Genomic DNA, 20,119 nt, shown 5'->3' on the forward strand with positions numbered 1-20,119 from the left:
TTCAGTAATGTCAGACCTTTACTGCCTCAGAAACTGTTCAGCACAAAAAGGGTAAAATTCAAGTCACAGAGGACGGGACGTTTGAGATTCCCACCTTGAAGAAAGCAACCAGAGTCATGAGGGAAGTGGAAGAGGAGCAAGAGGTCGTCACGCTTAAGAAGGTCCCATCGGTTCCACTGACAGAATCTGAAGAGGAACGAAAACCTCAGAAAGTCACCAAGACCACCGTTTTCCATGCCGAGGAAATGGTGCATGAAGAAGAGTCTTTTGAGATGTCTGTTGTCACCAGACGGACTGTTGAAGAAAGGAAACCCAAAGAGAAACCTGATGTGGTGAAAAAGCCAGATGTTATCAAGCCTAAAGAGGAGGAAGAAAAAGAAACTCCAAAAGACGCTTGGACCCGCCAGAAGCCCACCCCAAAAGATGAGAAACCAGAAGACAAGATATCTCTTAAGAAAACCCCAAAAGCGCCAAAAGAAGAGGAACCTGCTCCTCCCAGTGCAGCACCAAAAAAAGTGAAAAAGTTGCCCTTGTCTGAAGCTGAACCAGAAGTAGTCAAGCTCAAACCTTTTGAGAAGCCTGTTGAACCTTTAGAAGAGCCAGAGAAAGATAAGAAGGAGAGGCCAGAGAGAGATAGTGTGCCTTTCCAGAAGGGAGAAAGGATCCCGCGAGAGGTGGAACCCAAAGAGCCAGCAAAGAAACCTGCGGAGGCACTCCCTGAGGTAAAGGAGCCTCCAACTAAGGTACCAAAGCCAGCAGATAAAAAGAAAACTCCAGAGAAAGAGCCAGAGGAGGTCAAAGCACCAACTAAAGGGAAGAAAATCCCAACAACAGAACAGGAAGTGGAAAGCGTCAAACTGAAGCCCTTCTCCAAACCTTCCAAAGAAGCTGAGGAGCCTGAGAAGAAACCCCCAGAGGAGAAAGACAGGAAACCATCTGATGACCTGCAGCGCCGTCGCACCAGTCCTGATGAAAAACCAAAGGCAAAAGAGCCAGAGGCTAAGCCCAAGAAACCTGACGTCCCTGAAGCTCCTGAGAAAAAGCCGGAGAAGCCAAAGGAGGAGGTAGACACAGCTCCAACAGAGAAGACACCTGACAAGAAGCCTGACAAGAAGCCTGAGAAGACTCCAGAGGAGGTCAAACCTAAGGCTTTGGAGCCAAAGAAAGGAGTTATACCCAAGGCTAAAGAGGAGAAGGAAGACGTAGCACTGAAGCCAGTGGAGCAGCTCAAAAAGGCAGAGCTGAAAAAGACTCCTTCTCCTAAAGTTGAAAAACTCAAGGAGGCAGAAGCAGCTACGGCTGAGAGGAGGCCGAGCATTGACAAACTTAAAAAAGAGCCAAAAAGCGTTTCACCCAAAGACTCTGTTGAAGCTGCAACTCTTAAAAAGGTTCCAAAGAAACCATCACCAGAAGAGGCGAAGGCTGTCAAACCAGCAGAGCCTGGCAAAAAGAAAGTTCCCGCAGTGAAGGAGATCTCTCCCGGGGCTGTGCAAATAAAGAAGGTCGCCACTCAGCCAGAGGAGGAGGTGTTTGAAGAGGAGGCAGAGGAAGAGGCTGAGCTGGAGGAAGAGGAAGCCTGGGGCTGGGAGCTGGTTCCACGGGACAGCTATGGCTCAGAGGACTGGGAAGGTGAAGGAGAAGAAGGTGCCTTGGAGGTTCCTGGGGTAACCCAGAGAGGTGAGAAGGTGGCAACCCCAACGTGTTGGGTGGCGACCAAGAAAAATCCTCCATTCATGCCTTCAATAATCTCCATCCATTCCCACCATGCTTTCCATCTAAATCCCTCCTGCGGATCATTTTGTTGTGTTTTTTACATGTTTGTGTCCATCACATCCATCTCTTCCAGACGGTCTTGTTAAGTCATCTGCGTTTGTCTGCCATTTCATTCTCATCTGCCCAATATGTGTTCATCCCATCATAATGCCATCTTTACGTTCATGTCATCTCCTAATGGTGTGAAAATTGTGTCATTGTGAAAATATAATACATAATTCATTATTCTGCTTGTCTCCCTTCATTCAATTCCTGACATAAACAACATTGCATATGGCCGTCCATTTGCTTGTTCATAAAAAACAATAAACTGTTTTATTGTGAAGCAGAAGATTAATGGTAGTTGTTTCTAAACAGAGGGGCAGCCGGCAGAGGAAGCAGGAAGAGGCAGAGGCAGAGGGCTAAAACGTAAGTGTGCTTTCTTAATGTCCACACCAGTACTCAAAAATATCATTGTTTAGACTCATGTCTGTATGTTAAAATCCTCTTTCAGCCAAGCAAACGCCATCGCCCGGAGAGGGCAGAGGTCGGGGCATGAAGCCTGGTGGCAGAGGCGGCCCCACACCACCAGAGGAACCTTTTGCAGGTTTCAAACTCAAAGCTGTTCCCCTGAAGTTCATCAAGAAGCTTGAAAATATTGTCCTCAAGGAGGCCGAGTCCATCGGCTCATCGGCCGTGTTTGAGTGTGAGGTTTCTCCCTCTACGGCCGTCACCTCCTGGATGAAAGATGGCGGCAACCTGCGTGAGAGTCCCAAGCACAAGTTCATCTCTGACGGCAAAGATCGGAAGCTGCACATCATTGATGTCCAGCTGTCCGACACTGGAGAATACACCTGCGTGGCCAAGAATGCTGGAAAGGAGATTTCCTGCACTGCCAAGCTCATAGTTGAAGGTAATCCAGCTTCATTTGGTTAATCATACCAACACTGTTTCAGATACTTCATGTGTCTTTTTATTTGGCCTTCTAGACTTCAGAGGGAAACGTAACTAGAACCTTCAGGATAATTCTGGACAATAAATCAAAAACAATACGTATAGTGATAGACACTTGATCAGTATCAGTAGATAATATATCCGATAGCATTTTCAACAACTTCACTAAACCCCAATTTACAACTGCATAGCATTCTGGGGGATTTAGACAGAGGAAAGGCTTTAGCTAATCAAACGATCAAGGCTAGCTAAGTAAGCTTGGTGACATGAAATAAATGACTCACTCTTTCTTTGGTTACCAAGCAACAACCTGTTTATTAACTTGTGGTTACCTAGCAACAACCTGTTGATTAACTTGTGGTTACCTAGCAACAACCTGTTAAGTAACCTGCACTGCAGCAGTTTTAATGTTTCTCCACCATTCTTCATAAATGCTTAAAAATAAAAAACAACAGCGGGGAGTGAAAACTGTGGATAAAACAGGGAAGGCCCCACCACTTTCTTGTGAGTTTGGCAATATTTAGATATTTAAAACAAAAACAAATTGGAAAGTAATGATATTGGTCAATATGAAACTCTGATGCGTTTTTCAGTCATATCTTCCAGCCCTACTTCAGTATAATAGTTGTGCCCTTCATACATTCACTCACAACCAGGCCTCTGAGAACATTCTGGATATGACCGCCTTTCTGTATTCTCGCAGAGCTTCCTGTAAAATGGATCAAGGAGTTGGAACCGGAGAACTCGGCCATCCTGGGCCAGCCCATCTACATATCCTGCGAGCTAAGCAAAGAGAGGGACGTGGTCTGGAAGAAGAATGGTGAAGTCCTCAAGAAAAAGGAGGGCAAGATTCAAATCAACATCATTGGATTGCAGCACGCCGTGACCATCCAAGGCTCCACGCCAGAAGATGCTGGTACCTACACCTGTGAAGTGTCAGGACAGGAGGACGTCGTGACCACCACAAACGTCAAAGTGCTCGGTAAGACAAAGGGAGGTGTCAAATACGCATATATTAAAACAGAACTGGAAGTTAGGTGACCATGTCAGCCAATGTTAGGACTAATTCCTATTCCTCCGTGACCTTTACCCTCCATTTTTCAGAGGTATGGAATCCTTTTATAGGGGGAACAAGGAGTAGCCATCGTCTTTCCCTTCAGCTGGGCTGTAAAGGGTCTTTAGGATGGCTACATGACCATTATTCCTTGATCCCCAAAGGAAAAAGGGTGTATACCTTACTAGCATGAATGAAAAATGTGAAGGTTGGGCCAGGGCAAGGACAAAGCAGGAATCGTGTAGAATCCAACTTTGAAAAATTTTATAAATTAACTTCAGACTAGGTTTATTTTTGGTTTCTCTGCCAACTCTCGCCAAATTAATCACATTGTGAATAGAATGCCAATCTCTGACTAAGAGATATTTGACTCCAACAGAGATTATTAAAGACTGGATAGTAAAACCACTTAGAGACCAGCATGTGAAACCAAAGGCCAATGCCACGTTTAAGTGTGAGCTCTTCAGAGACACTCCCAACTGGAAGTGGGTCAAAGGAGAGAATGAGCTCACTCCATCAGACAAGGTTGAGATCACGAAGGATGGAAAGGAGCTGACGCTGACCATTAAGAACTGCCAGCCGGACGATGTAGCAGAATATGCCATGGAGGTGGAAGGACGCATCTATACCGCCAAGCTAACGCTAGGAGGTTGTATTTCTTTCAACTGCTATCCCCTGAAAGAGTTTCTACAGGTTAGTATTGACGGTGTTACATATTTACAAGCAGTAAATACCTGTTTCCAGAGCGTGAAGCTGAGATCCTGAGGCCTTTGGCCAGTATAGAGGTGGTAGAAAAGGAAGATGCTGCATTTGAAACAGAAATATCTGAGGATGATATTCCAGGAGAATGGAAACTCAAAGGAGAGGTTTTGACCAGATCTCCGGTATGACTTTTCTCATAAAGTTGTACATACTGTATGTCAGTGTTGACTGTTCTTTTAATAGTAGTACAATGTAATCATCAGACGTGTGACATCCAAATGGAGGGTACGGTTCGTAGGCTCACACTGAAAAACTGCCAGTTGGATCAGGCCGGGGAAGTGTCGTACCAGGCCCTGAACGCCATCACAACCGCAATGCTAAATGTCAAAGGTAAGAGGCGTTCCTGGTCCCCCACAAAACCCCAATGGACCCTGATTCTTGGAATTTAGCTGTGAAAATAAAGGTGTAAGGTCTGCGAGGAATCAAACAAAGCTGAAAGGCATACCAGAGCAGACCTTAGACCTTTATTCAAAAGGACGAATGAGCCAGGTAAGATGAGAAGGAACTCCAATGCTCGTTTTGTGGGGTGAATAGCTTTTTCCTGTTGTTTTGTCTGTCCTATCTATAGAAAATATAAAGCTGTATGTAGATCTGTTCATTATTATGTCAATGTCTTTCAGTCATGTGTTTTGTATGTATTCTTTTCAGCAGAGCCCTGTCTATAGTTTATAGTTTCCTTATATTTAGCTAATATAACAGCATTTAGAAGATCTTTGAGTTGGAGTTTGCAGAGCAGAAGCGAAGCTTTCTGGAAGAAAACAAAGATGTGCCATCATCATCAACATTTCATGCCAACTGAACAAGAGGTTGGATACTTGAATCCAGTGACTACGAAGTCCCATGATGACACCGTTTATACTCTACATCTGCAGTCCTTGAAGACCACCAATTGTTTTTTTTAACACTTACCAAAGAGCTGGAAGAGGAGTAGAGTCCTGAAGAACACCAGAAGAAATCTCTAACAAGCTTTCTCCAGATTCAACCAGGATCACTCAGAACATAGATGACAGTGTAAACAGGGCTCTGGCTGTTGACTGTTGTGTTTTTGTGTTGTTCTGTTGTGTTGTTGATGTGTTGTGCCCTGTGTCAACCCCACCCCAACCAGAAATCGAGATGGACTTTGTTGTCCCGCTGAAGGACGTTTCTGTGCCAGAAAAGAAACAGGCTAAGTTTGAATGCACCATCACCAAGGATGTCGCCAAGGTCATGTGGTATAAAGGGGCTGACATCATCACCCCAGACCAAAAGTACGACATCATCGATGATGGGAAGAAACACATGCTGGTCATCAACTGCTGCGAGTTTGATGACGAGGATGAATATACGATTGAGGTTTTGGGCAAAACTTCCACAGCTAGACTCACCGTCGAGGGTAAGTGCCAGCTTTCCATCACCAAGTGTCAAAATGGCACAGAGATTAGCCATTTTGACTTAACTCACTGAGTGGGTTCCCTCCTCCTGTATGAACATGTTTTATTAATATGATTGTAGGTATCAGGCTCAGATTTGTCTCACCACTGAAGGATCAAACCGTAAAGGAGGGCAGTACAGCTCGCTTTGAGCTGGAGCTCTCTCATGAGAACATTCCTGTCACCTGGTACAAGAACGACGTTAAAATCCATCCGAGCAGAACCGTCGTCACTCACACGGACGGAAAGAAGCACATACTAGAAATTAAGGACGTGACTCTAGACGATATCTGTCAAATTAAGGCCGAGGCCAAAGGAATTCCTTCCATGGCCAACTTGACAGTTATAGGTATCCACATTCACTCTTCAATTCTTTGCAAAGTTTCTCCATGTTTGTCTGTTGAGGTCCTAAAAATGCCTCATTCTGTCTGTCTGTTCTAAGAAATTGTTGGACTGTGTTGTCTGTCTGTTCTTTCCATCTGTCTTTGTTGAGTTATCTTGTGCTGCATGCATTATTTGTCGTACATTCGGTTCGAAGAGTCATCATAAATCTCCCCGTTCCAGAGGGAGATCCCTACTTCACGATTAAGCTGCAGGACTATACTGCAGTCGAGAAAGACGAAGTGGTTCTAGATTGCGAGCTCAGCAAAGACGTCGATGTCATGTGGTACCACAACGAGGCCGAGATCAAGGCCTCAAAGATGGTGGCCATCAAGGCTGAGGGGAAGCGGAGAACACTAATCATCAAGAAAGTTGGTGACAAAGACAAGGGACAGTATGTATGTGACTGTGGGACAGACAAAACAACAGCCGAGCTTCACATCGAAGGTAACTGACTCACCTGTGTTGAGCCACCTTCATCTCCATGGATCCTCATCACCTTTACTTGCACCATCTTCTAACCTCACCTCAAAGCATCTTTTTTGTCATAATTTTTTGAGTTACTACTTTGTCATTTTTGTGCTCTCCAAGAGTAAAGCTTCTAGCTTCACCAAGTGATTCTGGTCTTTTGAAAACTTGGATATTGCCTCTTTTGAAGCAGAAGCACTCTTGTCTTCTTTCTAGATTCTGTTGCACACAACTACTCTAACAAACCATCACTTCTTTATTAAAAAACTCTTTTATTGATCTTCATTCCCTGTTGGCCAGTTCCATAGAAAACCAAATGGGTGGGTTTGTTCAAAGCCCCGTTTGGTTCTTTATGATCCAAAGAGTTTGGCCTTAACCCCGAATTCCCTTTTACACTTCCAACAAATAACACCACTGTCTGTCTACTGTCATCTACCGTCTCCATATCTGTGTCAGTCAATGTTGTCTTTGTGTTGAAATGTTGAATGTCTCCAATGAGAGAAATGTGTCCCCTTTCTTGAACGCCAGCTCGGCACATCAAGGTGGTTCGGCCCATGTATGGTGCCGAGGTCTCAGAAGGAGAGACGGTTCGATTCGAAGTCGAACTCAGTGAGGACGACGTTCACGGCCAGTGGAAGCTAAACGGAGAAGTCCTCAGTCCATCTGCTGTACGTCCCATTAATCCTCTCTGACCTTCATGTGATTCTATTTTAGTTGACATGTTTAATCGAGGGATTGCTAGCTCCTCCATCAGCTTCCCCCCATCCTAATCACTCTTCATCGATTGCTTGTGTTTTTGGTAAAATACTGAAGTTTGTTGGCCGCTTGCAGGACATTGAGATTGTGGAAGATGGCGCCAAACACACTCTGGTTTTGTACAACTGCAAACTGCCCCAAACAGGGGAGCTTGTGTTCACCGCCGCCAACGCCAAGTGTTCTGCTAAAATGAAAGTGAAGGGTGAGCTTCCTCTTCCAAAACTGTCAAAAAATAAAAGCTGAAGCTTGTCTTCCTGCTTTTTCAGCAGCTGTAAGATAACACAGATGTAATAGTGATTTATAGTTTGGGGTAAATGCTATTACACTGCATAAAGGACCAACCATCCATCATTGTGGTATCTTCAGGTAAACTTGCCTGATCCAAACCCTCTTCCCTTAATGTTAACTCTTTCCCTCTGAACCAACAGAGCTTCCCATCTCTTTCATTACACCATTGGCCGATGTGCATGTATACGAGAAAGACGAGGCTAAGTTTGAGTTGGAAATTTCACGAGAGCCCAAAAGCTTCCGTTGGCTCAAAGGAACTCAGGAATTGTCAAACGACGATAAGTTTGAAATCCAAGTAGACGGAAAACGACACACTCTAGTCGTAAAATCTGCCAAATATGAAGATGAAGCCAAATACATGTTTGAGGCTGAGGATAAGAGGACGTCTGGAAAATTGATTATTAAAGGTAAAATGAGTTGGTGCCTCTGTATTTTATCACAAAGGAATAGTTTTATTTGGACACCAGTCACTGAAGGATGTGAATGTTTGCCAAAAGCCTTTAAATTATACAAAATTATCAGAAAAACTCAACGGCTGAAAACTTTGCATTGAGAAAAACTCCAACAGAGAATATTTCAAATAGCAGATTCAGGAAAACTGTATAAAAAATTTCCCTTCTTTTACTAATTCAATTCATGAACTAATTTATATATTAAGTACAGTAGATTTGTTACATACAGACACAGTTCAAGTGTTTATTCCTGTTAAGTTTGATGCCAGCTTACAGCTAATGATCCAAAAGAAGAATTTTATATAAGACAAACAAAAACATTTTTTATCGAGGAGTGTTCTGACCACACTATGGCCTATTACTGCAGCTGGAGTCAGAACTACAAGAACCACCACACAAAGATGTATCCAGGTTATGGTCTTCAACTATTGATTTTCTGGTATTAAGGCACCCCAGAACCAGAGGCAACTTCAGAAACTTATCAAAATCAAAGTGCCATAGTCTGGAAGAAGAGTGGAAAGCCACAAAATCTGAAAGTGTTTACACTCCTGATAATCCAGTAGACTCATTGCAATTCGGAACCGAAAATGCAACACTTGTTACATTTTCAACTGGTGCAGTTTGTTTCTACACTGCAGTGAGTCAAGCTATTAAACTAATTAACAAACCTGTTCCCCTCCTCGCCTGCACCAAGAACTACAGAAGGAAATGACATGAAAACCTCTGAAGAATAAAATGTAAACAAAAATGGACTAGTCTTTGACTAATGCTAGACACAAGTGTTTGTTTTGGTTGCCTTTACCCAGAATACTCTGCACAGTATGGAGAAACTATAAATTATACAGCTGTGGTTATGTTTGTTAAAGGCTTTGGGCAAACATTTGCAAACAATCCACACAACCTCACAATCACAATCTTCCCAACTGGAACAACATTGTATTTACCTCCCTGTAAATGTAATTTTTTATCAGGTATTCGCCTTGAGTTTATCAAGCCGATTAAAGACGTAACCGTAAAGGAACGAGAAACTGCAGAGTTCAGCGTTGAACTGTCTCATGACAAGATTCCAGTAGTTTGGTACAGAAATGAAGTGCGCCTGCACCCCAGCAAGCTGGTGCACATGTCGGAGGAAGGCAGATCACACACACTGGCCTTCAAGGAGGTCACAATCGATGATACCTCCATGATTAAGGTGGAGGCAATGGGAAAGACGTCGGAGGCAATGCTAACTGTTCTTGGTTAGTATCAGTCTTCCTTCAGCAGGATGTGAATTCTGGCTGTTGATCATCTGTAAACAAGATTAGTACCTCATCTCTGTGGTTTTAGTTTTGTTTTGAACTGCTTATTATGGGTGTCTGCTTGCAGAGGCCGACCTCTACTTTACAGTAAAACTCCAGAACTACACCGCGGTCGAGAAGGACGAGGCAATCTTGTCCTGCGAGTTGAGCAAGGCCGCCGCCGAGGTCAAGTGGTTCAAAGACGGTAACGAAATCTTTGCGTCCAGGAACATTATCTTCCAATCTGACGGCAGGAAGCGCATGTTGATCATCAAGAAATCGGCGAAGAAAGACAGGGGAGCTTACACCTGCGACTGCGGCACTGACAAAACCACAGCAGAGCTGAACATCGAAGGTAATGAATGCCTGCCGCCCTCCAGACCCCGACATTACTGCAGAGTCAGTGTCACTGAAACCTCACCTGTACCTGGACTGAAGCTCACCTCGGTCTCCATTCTTCATCTTCATGTCTTCAACTTTCACTTTGAGTGTTTTAACACCTCATGATCCAACCATAACCTTTAGGATTCACAACATTCTTCACAATAATTCACTTTTAGCTCCATGTTTTCGTTAAAAGTGAAAACATGTCTCTCTTTGCACCATCCGTAAGGTGCAACACCCCGACCGGCTGCATGCCTTCATATCTCTGTCTGTCATCATCATCTCCATGGCAGACAGAGATGATGTCTGCCATGGACATCATCTCCATGGCAGATGTCCATGGCATCTCACGCGTTTCTCACGCGGACCGAGGCTCGCTCTGGTTTTGCTCTAAACGCGTCTCTGAACCTCCACAGAGCGCAACATTAAGATTGTCCGCCCGCTGTACAGCGTGGAGGTCACAGAGACCGAGACGGCCTCGTTTGAAACGCAGATTTCTGAAGACGACATCCATGCCACCTGGAAACTGAAGGGCGAGACGCTCCACCCGTCTGCTGTAAGACAACACTGACCAATCCTCTAACGGGAAATAAATCCACGTTTCCCCAACAAGAGTTGATGTTTTATTTTGATGAAAACTCATCTTTCAGTTTTGTTGTGCACGGTCAGCACTCCTGTTTGAATGAGCGCTGACCTGTGGGTGTTTGTTGTCAGGATGTGGAGATAAAGGAGGAAGGAGCGCGACACACTTTGACACTCTTCTGCTGCAGAATGGATATGGCCGGAAGCGTTGACTTCTCTGCAGCGAATGCAAAGTCTTCAGCGCATCTCAGAGTCAAAGGTGACAAAACAAATCACAGACGCCTGGTTAAAAACAGGCGTCGCTTCTCTTGATTGACGGTTCTGGGAAGCAGCTTCTTCTTATTCCGGATCGGGATGCCTTATGTTGTGTGTTATGTCTTTATGTTGTTTGTTGAGTTGCCCGATTTTATCGCTGTAATTTTATCCCAGTTGAATCAACGTTGGTGAAGATTCCTCAAATCCCATCCCCGTGAAATAAAACCAACATTTAGTTGCTTCTTTTAATGTTGATATTTGGTAGATATGAATATTTATGTTACTTCACAGGTGGAATATCTCCTCAGGTATGATATGCAGCTTGTAGAGATGCAACCGATAAAGTTTAGAGGTTGGTGATGAACATCTGCAACAAAACAAACCAAGAAAAGTCAGGGAAGAATACCCATAACTTTTATTTCACCATGAAACCAAGATATTTCAGATTTAGTTTCATGCATTTTATGCATTCTATCGAATTCCTGCTTTCCAGAAGAAGTTGGTTCCAGAAGAAGTTAGATGTTTAAGTGATTGTAATGAAGATCCTTGAAAATCTGAGTCCATACATGCGTTTCCACTACAAGTTTCAATATGTTTCCTGTTTGACACAAACAGGAAACATCTTGGCTTCATTCTGAGCCACAGGAAATTTAAGTCAAAGGAATCTGAGTGTTTTTTTAATCCTGATGTTTTTGTATCGTCTTTACAGGTAGCTTTGTTGCTTCAGATGACTAGAGTGACTATAAACACATCCGCTAGCTGTCAACAACACCGTCAACCTCTCTTTAACTGGCTGTTAGTGGCTTTAATTCAGGCATGTGAAGAAGCCTGTTGTAAATACTTCAAAGTGCTTGTTTATCCAAATGGACATCCTGAAGCTCCACTTGGCCTGTGTTACCTAAACTTCCTGAACCAAATTACTTAAACCATAGTTCCTCAATGAAGTGTTGGGTAACTCCTGCCAGGAGCGTCACATTCTCCTTTTCCAAGGAAAATGCAGGCAGGTGATTGACAGGAACAGATTGACTTCCCCTCATGGTTTTGGCAGACGTGGGCCGTTAACCAATCTGGCCCCTCAGTTATTTTAGAACCTGGATGCCTTATCAAGCTCAGGTCCTCAGTGGTTGGCAGGGGGGGAGGTCATGACCCTGCGTCTTACTGGTTTCCTGAGACGCTGCTCCTCTGACGCCAGGCGTATGCTAATGAGCCTGGCCTCAGTGCCAAGTTGCAGGGTGGCTGGCTTCAGTCGTCCTCCGCGCGCCCAGCACCCTGCCGTTACCTCAAACACCATGAGGATTGGCCACTGAGGATCTGCTGCGTCTCTGTGGGGATTTCTTGGAGTCTGTTGACCGGTTTGAGGGGAGGGACTGACCATGTCTTCTCCCCAACCCAAAGGCCGGGTGATCTCCCTGGTGAGGCCCCTGAAGAACATCACAGTGACTGCCGGAGAGACCGCCACCTTCCAGTGCGAGCTGTCCTACGAAGACATCCCCGTTGATTGGTACCTGGGCGAGACGAAGCTGGAGCCAAGCGAGAGAGTGAGTCCCGTCACACCTGACACACCTGTTTGTCCACTTCCTGTCCAGCCCAGGTGCTGGCTTTGGTCCAGAATCAGGCCCCTGTGTTTCCCTTCAGCTTCCTGTGCTGCGACTGCCTGTTCATATAAGGTCCTGCAGGTGGAGGTTCGGGATTCCAGCTGAGCATTCGATCCTCGTTTTGAGATAACGCAAGCAGGGGGTGTTTTCTGCCCTGCAAGCGCTTCTGTGGGTTTATTTTTAACAGCCGGCAGAGGCTGCAGCACAGGGCAGGTGGGAACTGCAGATATTTGTTAGCTTCAACTTTACATCTCTGGGAAAATCTCTCGTTGGTTCTGCTGGGCCCAGAAAGGCTTTCCTGTCATAAAGATGTATTAATTTGATAATATAAGGCAACTTGAGACCTTCTTAGGAAACCCAATCCCTCTGTGCAACATGCGGAAGGGGAGTAGGACACTGGGAAAAAAAGTCTGGAAAAAGTCAAAATTCTGAGGCAAAACAATCAGACTAATGGAAAAATGTCTGAATTATGAGAGAAAAAAAGGTCAGAATTTTTATATTAAAGTTGCAATTTTGAAAAAAAAAAACAACCTCAAAAATATGTTAGAATTCTGAGTTTAAATTTGCAATTTATAGAAAAAAAGTCTGAATTCTGCCAAAAAAAGATAAAGTCAAAAGTCTGAGGAAGAAAGTTTAGAGTTCTTAGGGGAAAAAATTTCAGAACTCTAAGATTAAAATCCTAATTTTGAGAAAAATGAGAATTCTGAGATTAAAGTCAGATTTTTATTTATTTTTTTTTTTTTTGCAGTGGCACTAATCCTCTTCCATAGAAACAGCATTTAATGGGTTGAGCTTAACCAGTATTCAGAATTCATGACGCTTCCCTTACTTTTATTTTCCATTAAAATGCATTGTTAGGATTTAAAATGACTCTTCAAGGTGTAAGAAAAGCTATAGCCTCCATTAAATAATAAAGTGAGCTTCACTGTCCTGATCTTCCCCCAAACTGCTGCTTTAAACACATATTTCAACTATTATCCCTAATCTACGACTTGTATAATCCCCCTCTGTGAGTTATACAGCTTTGTGCTCGGACAGGTCCTGCATCACATACAAGCAGGAGTTGTGTGGTAAATTCAGCCATCAGGAGTTAGAGGTCCTGCAGCTGTGCTTCTCAGTTTTAACTGTTAGGACTCTGTGGTCAGGCCATGTATGAGCAGCTCATAGAGAAAATGTTCAGGCCAGAGTAAATGATCAATATAATGAAGTAGGAGGTTCTGATATGGTGTAGCCATCAAAATCTGAAAAGATGGAAGAAAGAAAGATGGGAGAACCTGTCTAGCCAAACAACACTCAGGGCAAATCTTGTTATCCTGCATTTCCATTAAAAATGTTCACAAAACCATGTCAAGATTCATCTGTCGGAAAAAACACACAAAAAGACTGCAATTGCAGTATTTCCTTTAAATAAGAACCACAATCACATGTGAATAAGTTTGTTCAGACGAGGTCCATCCTCCTCCTATCACTTCCTGTCGTCTTCTTCGTCTTTTCCGCCAGTAGTAACATCCAGTTGTTGATCACGACCCGTGTGATGAGAAAAATGTTCTCATTGCAGTTTTGTGTGAATACGGTCCAAACTCCTTACCAGTTGGTGGCGATAATACTTCCTTTTGTTGTTTGTCAACCAGCAACTATACAAAAGAGAAGTTTTGTGCAAAATACACAAATGTTGATATAGCCATAAAAACACCTCATTCTAGCACAGATTTATTTTTATAGAAAAATGTGAGTTTGTTCTGAAATTGGTATGTTTCCATTAAGCAAATTTATTTTCTTAATTCCAGTTGGAGCAATCATATGGTTAACGGAAACTCAGCTAGTGTGGCAGGCCTGTTCTGCAGCTCAACAGGTGCAGAACAGGCAAAACCTTGTTAGCTGGTTTTGATGTAGTTCAACCTGTAGACTTATTAAGTTAAGCAATACTTAAATAGATGATGATACTCAGCATGAGATTATCTGAGGGGAGTGACTAACTGGCGAGTTTCCTTCTCTAGCTAACCTGACAGGCACAGCTCAGGGCCTCAATACCCCATAAGTTCCTTAAGCAATAATAAAAAAAATAAACTAAAAAGTTGCACATATAAATACCTCTTGTAAAGTAAATCTTGTGGTAACTGACTTTGTTGAACCTTCAGGTTGTGTTCAAGGATGAAGGAAAAACCTACAGCGTCACGGTGAGAGACGTCCAACTGAGTGAAGCTGGACAAGTCAAACTCACCGCCAAAGACTTTGAGACTGAAGCCACCCTGTCTGTCAAAGGTAAGGATCCGACTCAGTGACTCTACTGGAGACACCTGGTTTAAAGACCAGATTTACTCAGTTGAAACGGTAGAATACACGCTGTTATTGTAACTACTGCTGAGGTCGTATGCTTTTATTTTGGTGACTGTCTTGTTGAGGTAGCTATGGTAACGGAACAGAAAGGTTAACATCAAACAGCTTGAATTTCAATTACATGTTTTCATATTTTGGAAAATCCTTAAAAATGCACAGTTTTGTATTAAAATGCAATATGACATTTGATTAAAAACCTAAATTTACAGAAGTGTTATTTACAGTTGAAACCAGATATTTTCAAAAACTTAATAATTTTTCTCACTATCACAAGCTAAATCAGACTAAACTTTTATTGTTGTAGGTCAGTTAGAATTTGCAAAATTGTCTCTGTTTGATAAATGCCAGAAAATGTAACATGAACATTTCTTTGTATATTATTTTTAAGTATTTACTTTGAGCAGGAAGGTCATTTACCTTTACACAATTTAGAGTTGGAAACATTATTCACAGTTGAAACCTAGAGTGTGTACACCTAATAAAAAGACAGACATTTTTTTCTCACTGTCTGAAGTTAAATCAGACTAAACTTTTCTTGTTTTAGGTCATTTAGAATTACTAAAATTATTTCTAGCAAGAATATTTATTTTTTATGTTTTTGTAACTTTGTATATTTTGAGCAGGAAGAACATTTACTTTAACACAAATAGTTTTGATTGTTTAAATGTCATGAGTGCTTATTATTCCTAATTTCTCGATGACTTATTTGATCTGTAACTGAAATAAAGGTTGGTTTATATTTGTTTTACTTGAAACAACAAAATTTAAATTTTTTGTTATATATTAGTTTAATGTGCCTCTTCGTAGAATCCACAATGCTGTCACAACATTACTGATAACAGTAATAATAGTGAACTGAAACTTGAAAAGTTTTTTTAATTTTACTGTGGGACCAATCTACAAGCCCTGCATGTAAAATGCGTAAAGTAGGTAAATGGAAACTGAACCGTTGCCCTTTGTGTTTGTGCATCCAGAGCCGCCTGTAGAGTTCACCAGACCTCTGCAGGACCAAACGGTGGAGGAGAAAACCACCGCCACGCTCGAGTGTGAAGTTTCCAGAGCAAACGGAGAAGTCCAATGGCTCAGGGACGACCAGGAGATCCGCAAGACGAAGAAGTACGAAATCCTGGCTGAGGGCTGCAAGAGAACGCTGGTCATCCACGAATGCACGCTGGACGACTCAAAGACCTACACCTGCGACGCCAAAGACTTCAAAACGTCCTGCTTCCTCACGGTGGAAAGTGAGTACAGCTGAAAGGGGAAATTATAGGTAGACATGAAAAATATTATTTTAAATGCAATAAGAGAAACTTCAACTACTTGGAAAACTCATGCAAAGATGAAATAACAATTATTTTAGTTATTGATTATTCTGACGATTAATCACATTAAAAAATTGGCTCATTCTGCAGATTTATCATCGAAGCTTTTTATAAAATATTAGAAATACATGAAAATATGCAAATAAGTAATTACATTTCATTTTTAGATAAAAAAATAAACATTTTATTGCCTACATTAGTTATGAAAGGCATCTTCCTTAATTAAAACAAATAATTGGAGCTAGGAAACCCAAGGGGTGAATTCACACCAGCCCTGTTTGAGCTCCACTTCATTAAAAAACCAAAAATTCAAATGATCTGTTAAAGTAACTGTGTGGATCTCGTTTTGTGTGGACAGCTGCCCGTGTCGAGTTCTCCAAGCCGCTCCATGATGTTGAGGTTCGGGAGAAGGAAACTGCCAGGTTTGAGTGTGAAGTCTCCAGAGAGGACGCTAAAGTAAGAAAAGCACTTTTCCTTCTATGTGTTCATCAGAATCTAAACCCAGTTCTCCTGTCTGAGTAAATCATCTTCTTCCTGCTTTCTCCACAGATCACCTGGTTGAAGGATGGAACTGAAATCAGAAAAGGAAAGAAGTATGAAATTATTGCACAAGGCCGTCAACACATCCTTCTCATCCACAAGGCCGCATTTGATGACGAAGCTGAATACGAATGTGACGCACAGACCTCCAAATCCTCCGGCATGCTCACCGTCGTCGGTAAGAAAAGAAAAACACAGATCCGGTTTTCTCCAGTTGGGAAGAAAAAACAGGAGATCCTATAAAGTGGACCGACACCAGAGTAGAGATAGTTCTGATGTTCCTGATTTAAAAAATGTTCAGTTGTGCTCAGTTTTACTCATATTTGCTATTGTTGCTCCAGTGGGACACCTAGTGGCTGTTGTAGATTTTTTTTTAAATCTGCCAATAATCACAGAAATTTTCTTGAAAAACTTTAAATATTTTGACTTTTGAAACTGAAAATTTCCAAAAGTCTAAAATAGTCTATGAAGGTATAATGATATATATTGACTTAGTACAGTTATTATTATACATTGCATGTTTTATGTTTAAAGATGCACCTATTTTAATTAATGAATGCAAATTAATAAAATAAACAAATAAAGATAATAAAAAGAGATTTAACACAGCATTGCTTAGTATTGCTAATCTATCCAGTTCAGTCACATTGAGCTTTTCTTCCTTTTTTATTTCTTATTTTAAAAATTTGTGTGTTTTAAACAAATGCTAAATTGTGATGTTGATATAAATCAGTTGGTGCCACCAGATGTGAATAGTTTTTTTTTAAGGTTTTACATTCTTTTGCTATTATTGGAATTTGTAGACTAGAAGATTTTCTTAATTTTGACAAACAACATATCAAGACGTTCTCGGTTCATTGATAACTGGACGTTTCTCTGCTGAATCTTTTCCTGTCGCTGCAGAGGAAGAAACTACTTTCACTAAAAACCTGCCGAACGTCGAGGGAACGGAGACGGACAGCGTGAGGCTGATCTGTGAGGTCTCCAAGCCCAACGCTGACGTCACCTGGTACAAAGGCAACAAGGAGCTGCCAGACGGCGGCCGCTACGAACACATCATCGATGGCAAGAAGAGGATTCTCCTCATCAAGGACCTGAAGACAGACGACGCCGGAGAATACAGCTGCAGGCTGAGCACCGGCACCAAAACCTCTGGGAACCTCAAGATCAACGGTAAAGACTGGAAAAAAGTCATGTTTAGTTGTTTACCACATTTCAGCAACAAGGCAGTAAAATATAAACAAAGTAATCAATTAGCAAACAGTAATAAACATTAGATTTTGTCAAACGCCATTGTCAAATACACATCAAATTATTCCTAAATGTTTCTGGAGTTTTGTTTCTGTTCAACTGGAGAAAGTTGTGGCACATCCACACTTTTAACTGTTGAGTCCTTGGATGGGTTCAGAGTCACCTGATGGCATCATAATGTAGAGCTGTTTATCATTTATTGTTATAACTGAGCTGGTGGAAGCATGTAGATATAGAATAGGAGGGGCCCCATGATTGAGCCTTGGGGAACCCCACATAGAAGTTACTCATACACAAGATCACAAAGAAGTCCTTGGTCTTTAGGTAAAGTGATTCCTGATGTTTTTGCTCCAAAGCTTATTTATAAAAAACAAACATAAACAGCAGTAAATGAGCAAGAAGCTTCATAAAATACCACATAATAAAATCAATCTGGTGTTTCTGTCCTGCAGAACTGGCTGCTGAATTCCTGTCCAGACCTCAGAACCAGGAGGTGGTGGAGGGTAATAGGGCAGAGTTCACCTGCACCGTCTCCAAGGAAACCTTCAGTGTCAAGTGGATGAAGGACGGCAAGGAGCTGGAGTCAGGAGACAAGTACGAGTTGGTGAGTGACGGCAAGAAGCGCAGTCTGGTCATCAAGGCGGCCGAGCTCAAAGACGAGGGCGGATACATTGTGGTGATCGGAGAGACGAGAGCCAGCGCTGACCTGACTGTGAGCGGTAAGTAAGCTCCGCCCACTGAACAAACGAGCCGCTGCAAGAACCTCGGTCCATGTCGTCAACGTTCGCTCTTCCCTGCAGAGAAACTGAAGGTCATCACCCCTCTGAAAGACACGGAGGTCAAAGAAGGCCAGGAGATCGTCCTGAACTGTGAGGTGAACATCGAGGGAGCCAAGGCCAAGTGGCTGAAGAACGACGAGACTCTGTTTGAGAGCGGCAAGTACGTGATGGTTCAGAGAGACAACGTCTTCTCGCTGAGGATCAAAGACGCTCGGAAGGGAGACGAAGCCGACTACAGCATCACGCTGACCAATCAGAGAGGAGAACAGGCCAAGAGCTCCGGCAAACTCTCCGTCAGAGGTTGGTGCTTTACCTCCACTGACACGAGTTCGATTAGTAATATTATGACTTTATTCTCATGATACTGTCACTTTATTCTCATCTCGTCTTATAAACAACTTAGTTCTCATAGTATGACTTTATTCTTATATTGTTTTGACTATTCTTGTAGTTTATTCTTTATTCTCATAGTAGTGACTATTTTCAAAATATTATGACTTTTTTCTCATCTTATTACAATGTTGGTTTTGTATTATTTCAACTTTAATCTCGTAACATTGTGACTTTATTCTTGTAATATTTTGACTTTATTGTTGTACGACTTTATTCTTATACTATGTTGACTATCCTCATAATTAAACGATTTTATTCTCATATTAATATTACTCTATTTTCAATTTAGTACAGCTTTTTTCTTGTATTACTTTGAGTTTATTCTCATAATATTATGGCTTTATTCTTGGAACTTTGTTTATTTATTTTACAAACATGTTGAACATTGTCCACTAGGTGGCAGTGAAGAAGCTTTGTTATACAACTTTTGATTGATTCAGTATGACTAAAACCAACAAAAAAAAAATCAGGACAACTGATAATCGAGACGAGACAAAAATACTCTAAATTCTCAGTATTGCATTTATTGGACTGATTTATCATGAGATTGATGTCAAACTGGGATGAGTAACTGTAAACTGTGTGTTTTCCAGAGGAGAGTCTGAGGATCATGGTTCCTCCGGAGGACATCGACACTCAGGAGAAGAAGACCATCAGCTTCTCCTGCAAGACCAACAGACCCAACGCCACAGTGAAGTGGATGAAGGCCGGCCAGGAGATCACCTTCAGCAAGCGCATCATCTACAGGGTTGACAAAGAAAAGCACACGCTCACCATCAAGGACTGCACGCTGGCCGACGAGGGCGAGTACACGGTGGTCGCCGGGGACAACAAGGCCACCGCGGAGCTGATCATCAGCGAGGCGCCGACCGACTTCAGTGCGCAGCTCAAAGACCAGACCATCACCGAGTTCGACGATGCCGAGTTCACATGCGAGCTGACCAAGGAGAAGGCCGAGGTCAAGTGGTACCGGAACGGACGGGAGATCAGAGAGGGACCAAGGTACAGCGGCGGCGACTTAGCTCAAGATTGGTTTATTGGAGAACACATTGGTTTATTGGAGGCAACAATTCACTGCGATAACAGTGGAATATTACATTATTAAAAGAATGTTTGGTAGACTGTCAT

The 20,119-nt window shown here is 42.4% G+C and overlaps 1 protein-coding gene across 1 annotated transcript in view; it reads left to right on the top strand.

Annotated features, from left to right (window-relative positions):
• Window positions 1–20,119, top strand: part of ttn.2 (titin, tandem duplicate 2) — a 209,617-nt gene that overhangs the window by 94,061 nt on the left and 95,437 nt on the right. The window contains exons 104-129 of the mRNA XM_016662277.1: window positions 31–1,677; window positions 2,131–2,181; window positions 2,267–2,665; window positions 3,410–3,688; window positions 4,140–4,409; window positions 4,505–4,644; window positions 4,726–4,852; window positions 5,628–5,894; window positions 6,014–6,280; window positions 6,496–6,759; window positions 7,309–7,448; window positions 7,612–7,738; window positions 7,965–8,231; window positions 9,248–9,514; window positions 9,642–9,908; window positions 10,354–10,493; window positions 10,652–10,778; window positions 12,170–12,312; window positions 14,508–14,631; window positions 15,681–15,947; window positions 16,387–16,484; window positions 16,578–16,746; window positions 17,472–17,741; window positions 18,272–18,538; window positions 18,620–18,898; window positions 19,585–19,993. Of these exons, the coding sequence (XP_016517763.1) occupies window positions 31–1,677; window positions 2,131–2,181; window positions 2,267–2,665; window positions 3,410–3,688; window positions 4,140–4,409; window positions 4,505–4,644; window positions 4,726–4,852; window positions 5,628–5,894; window positions 6,014–6,280; window positions 6,496–6,759; window positions 7,309–7,448; window positions 7,612–7,738; window positions 7,965–8,231; window positions 9,248–9,514; window positions 9,642–9,908; window positions 10,354–10,493; window positions 10,652–10,778; window positions 12,170–12,312; window positions 14,508–14,631; window positions 15,681–15,947; window positions 16,387–16,484; window positions 16,578–16,746; window positions 17,472–17,741; window positions 18,272–18,538; window positions 18,620–18,898; window positions 19,585–19,993 (7,072 nt within the window). The remainder of the gene's footprint in view (window positions 1–30; window positions 1,678–2,130; window positions 2,182–2,266; window positions 2,666–3,409; window positions 3,689–4,139; window positions 4,410–4,504; window positions 4,645–4,725; window positions 4,853–5,627; window positions 5,895–6,013; window positions 6,281–6,495; window positions 6,760–7,308; window positions 7,449–7,611; window positions 7,739–7,964; window positions 8,232–9,247; window positions 9,515–9,641; window positions 9,909–10,353; window positions 10,494–10,651; window positions 10,779–12,169; window positions 12,313–14,507; window positions 14,632–15,680; window positions 15,948–16,386; window positions 16,485–16,577; window positions 16,747–17,471; window positions 17,742–18,271; window positions 18,539–18,619; window positions 18,899–19,584; window positions 19,994–20,119) is intronic.

This window comes from Poecilia formosa, unplaced genomic scaffold, assembly GCF_000485575.1.
Source record: "Poecilia formosa unplaced genomic scaffold, Poecilia_formosa-5.1.2 Scaffold367, whole genome shotgun sequence".
NCBI classification, from domain to species: Eukaryota; Metazoa; Chordata; class Actinopteri; order Cyprinodontiformes; family Poeciliidae; genus Poecilia; species Poecilia formosa.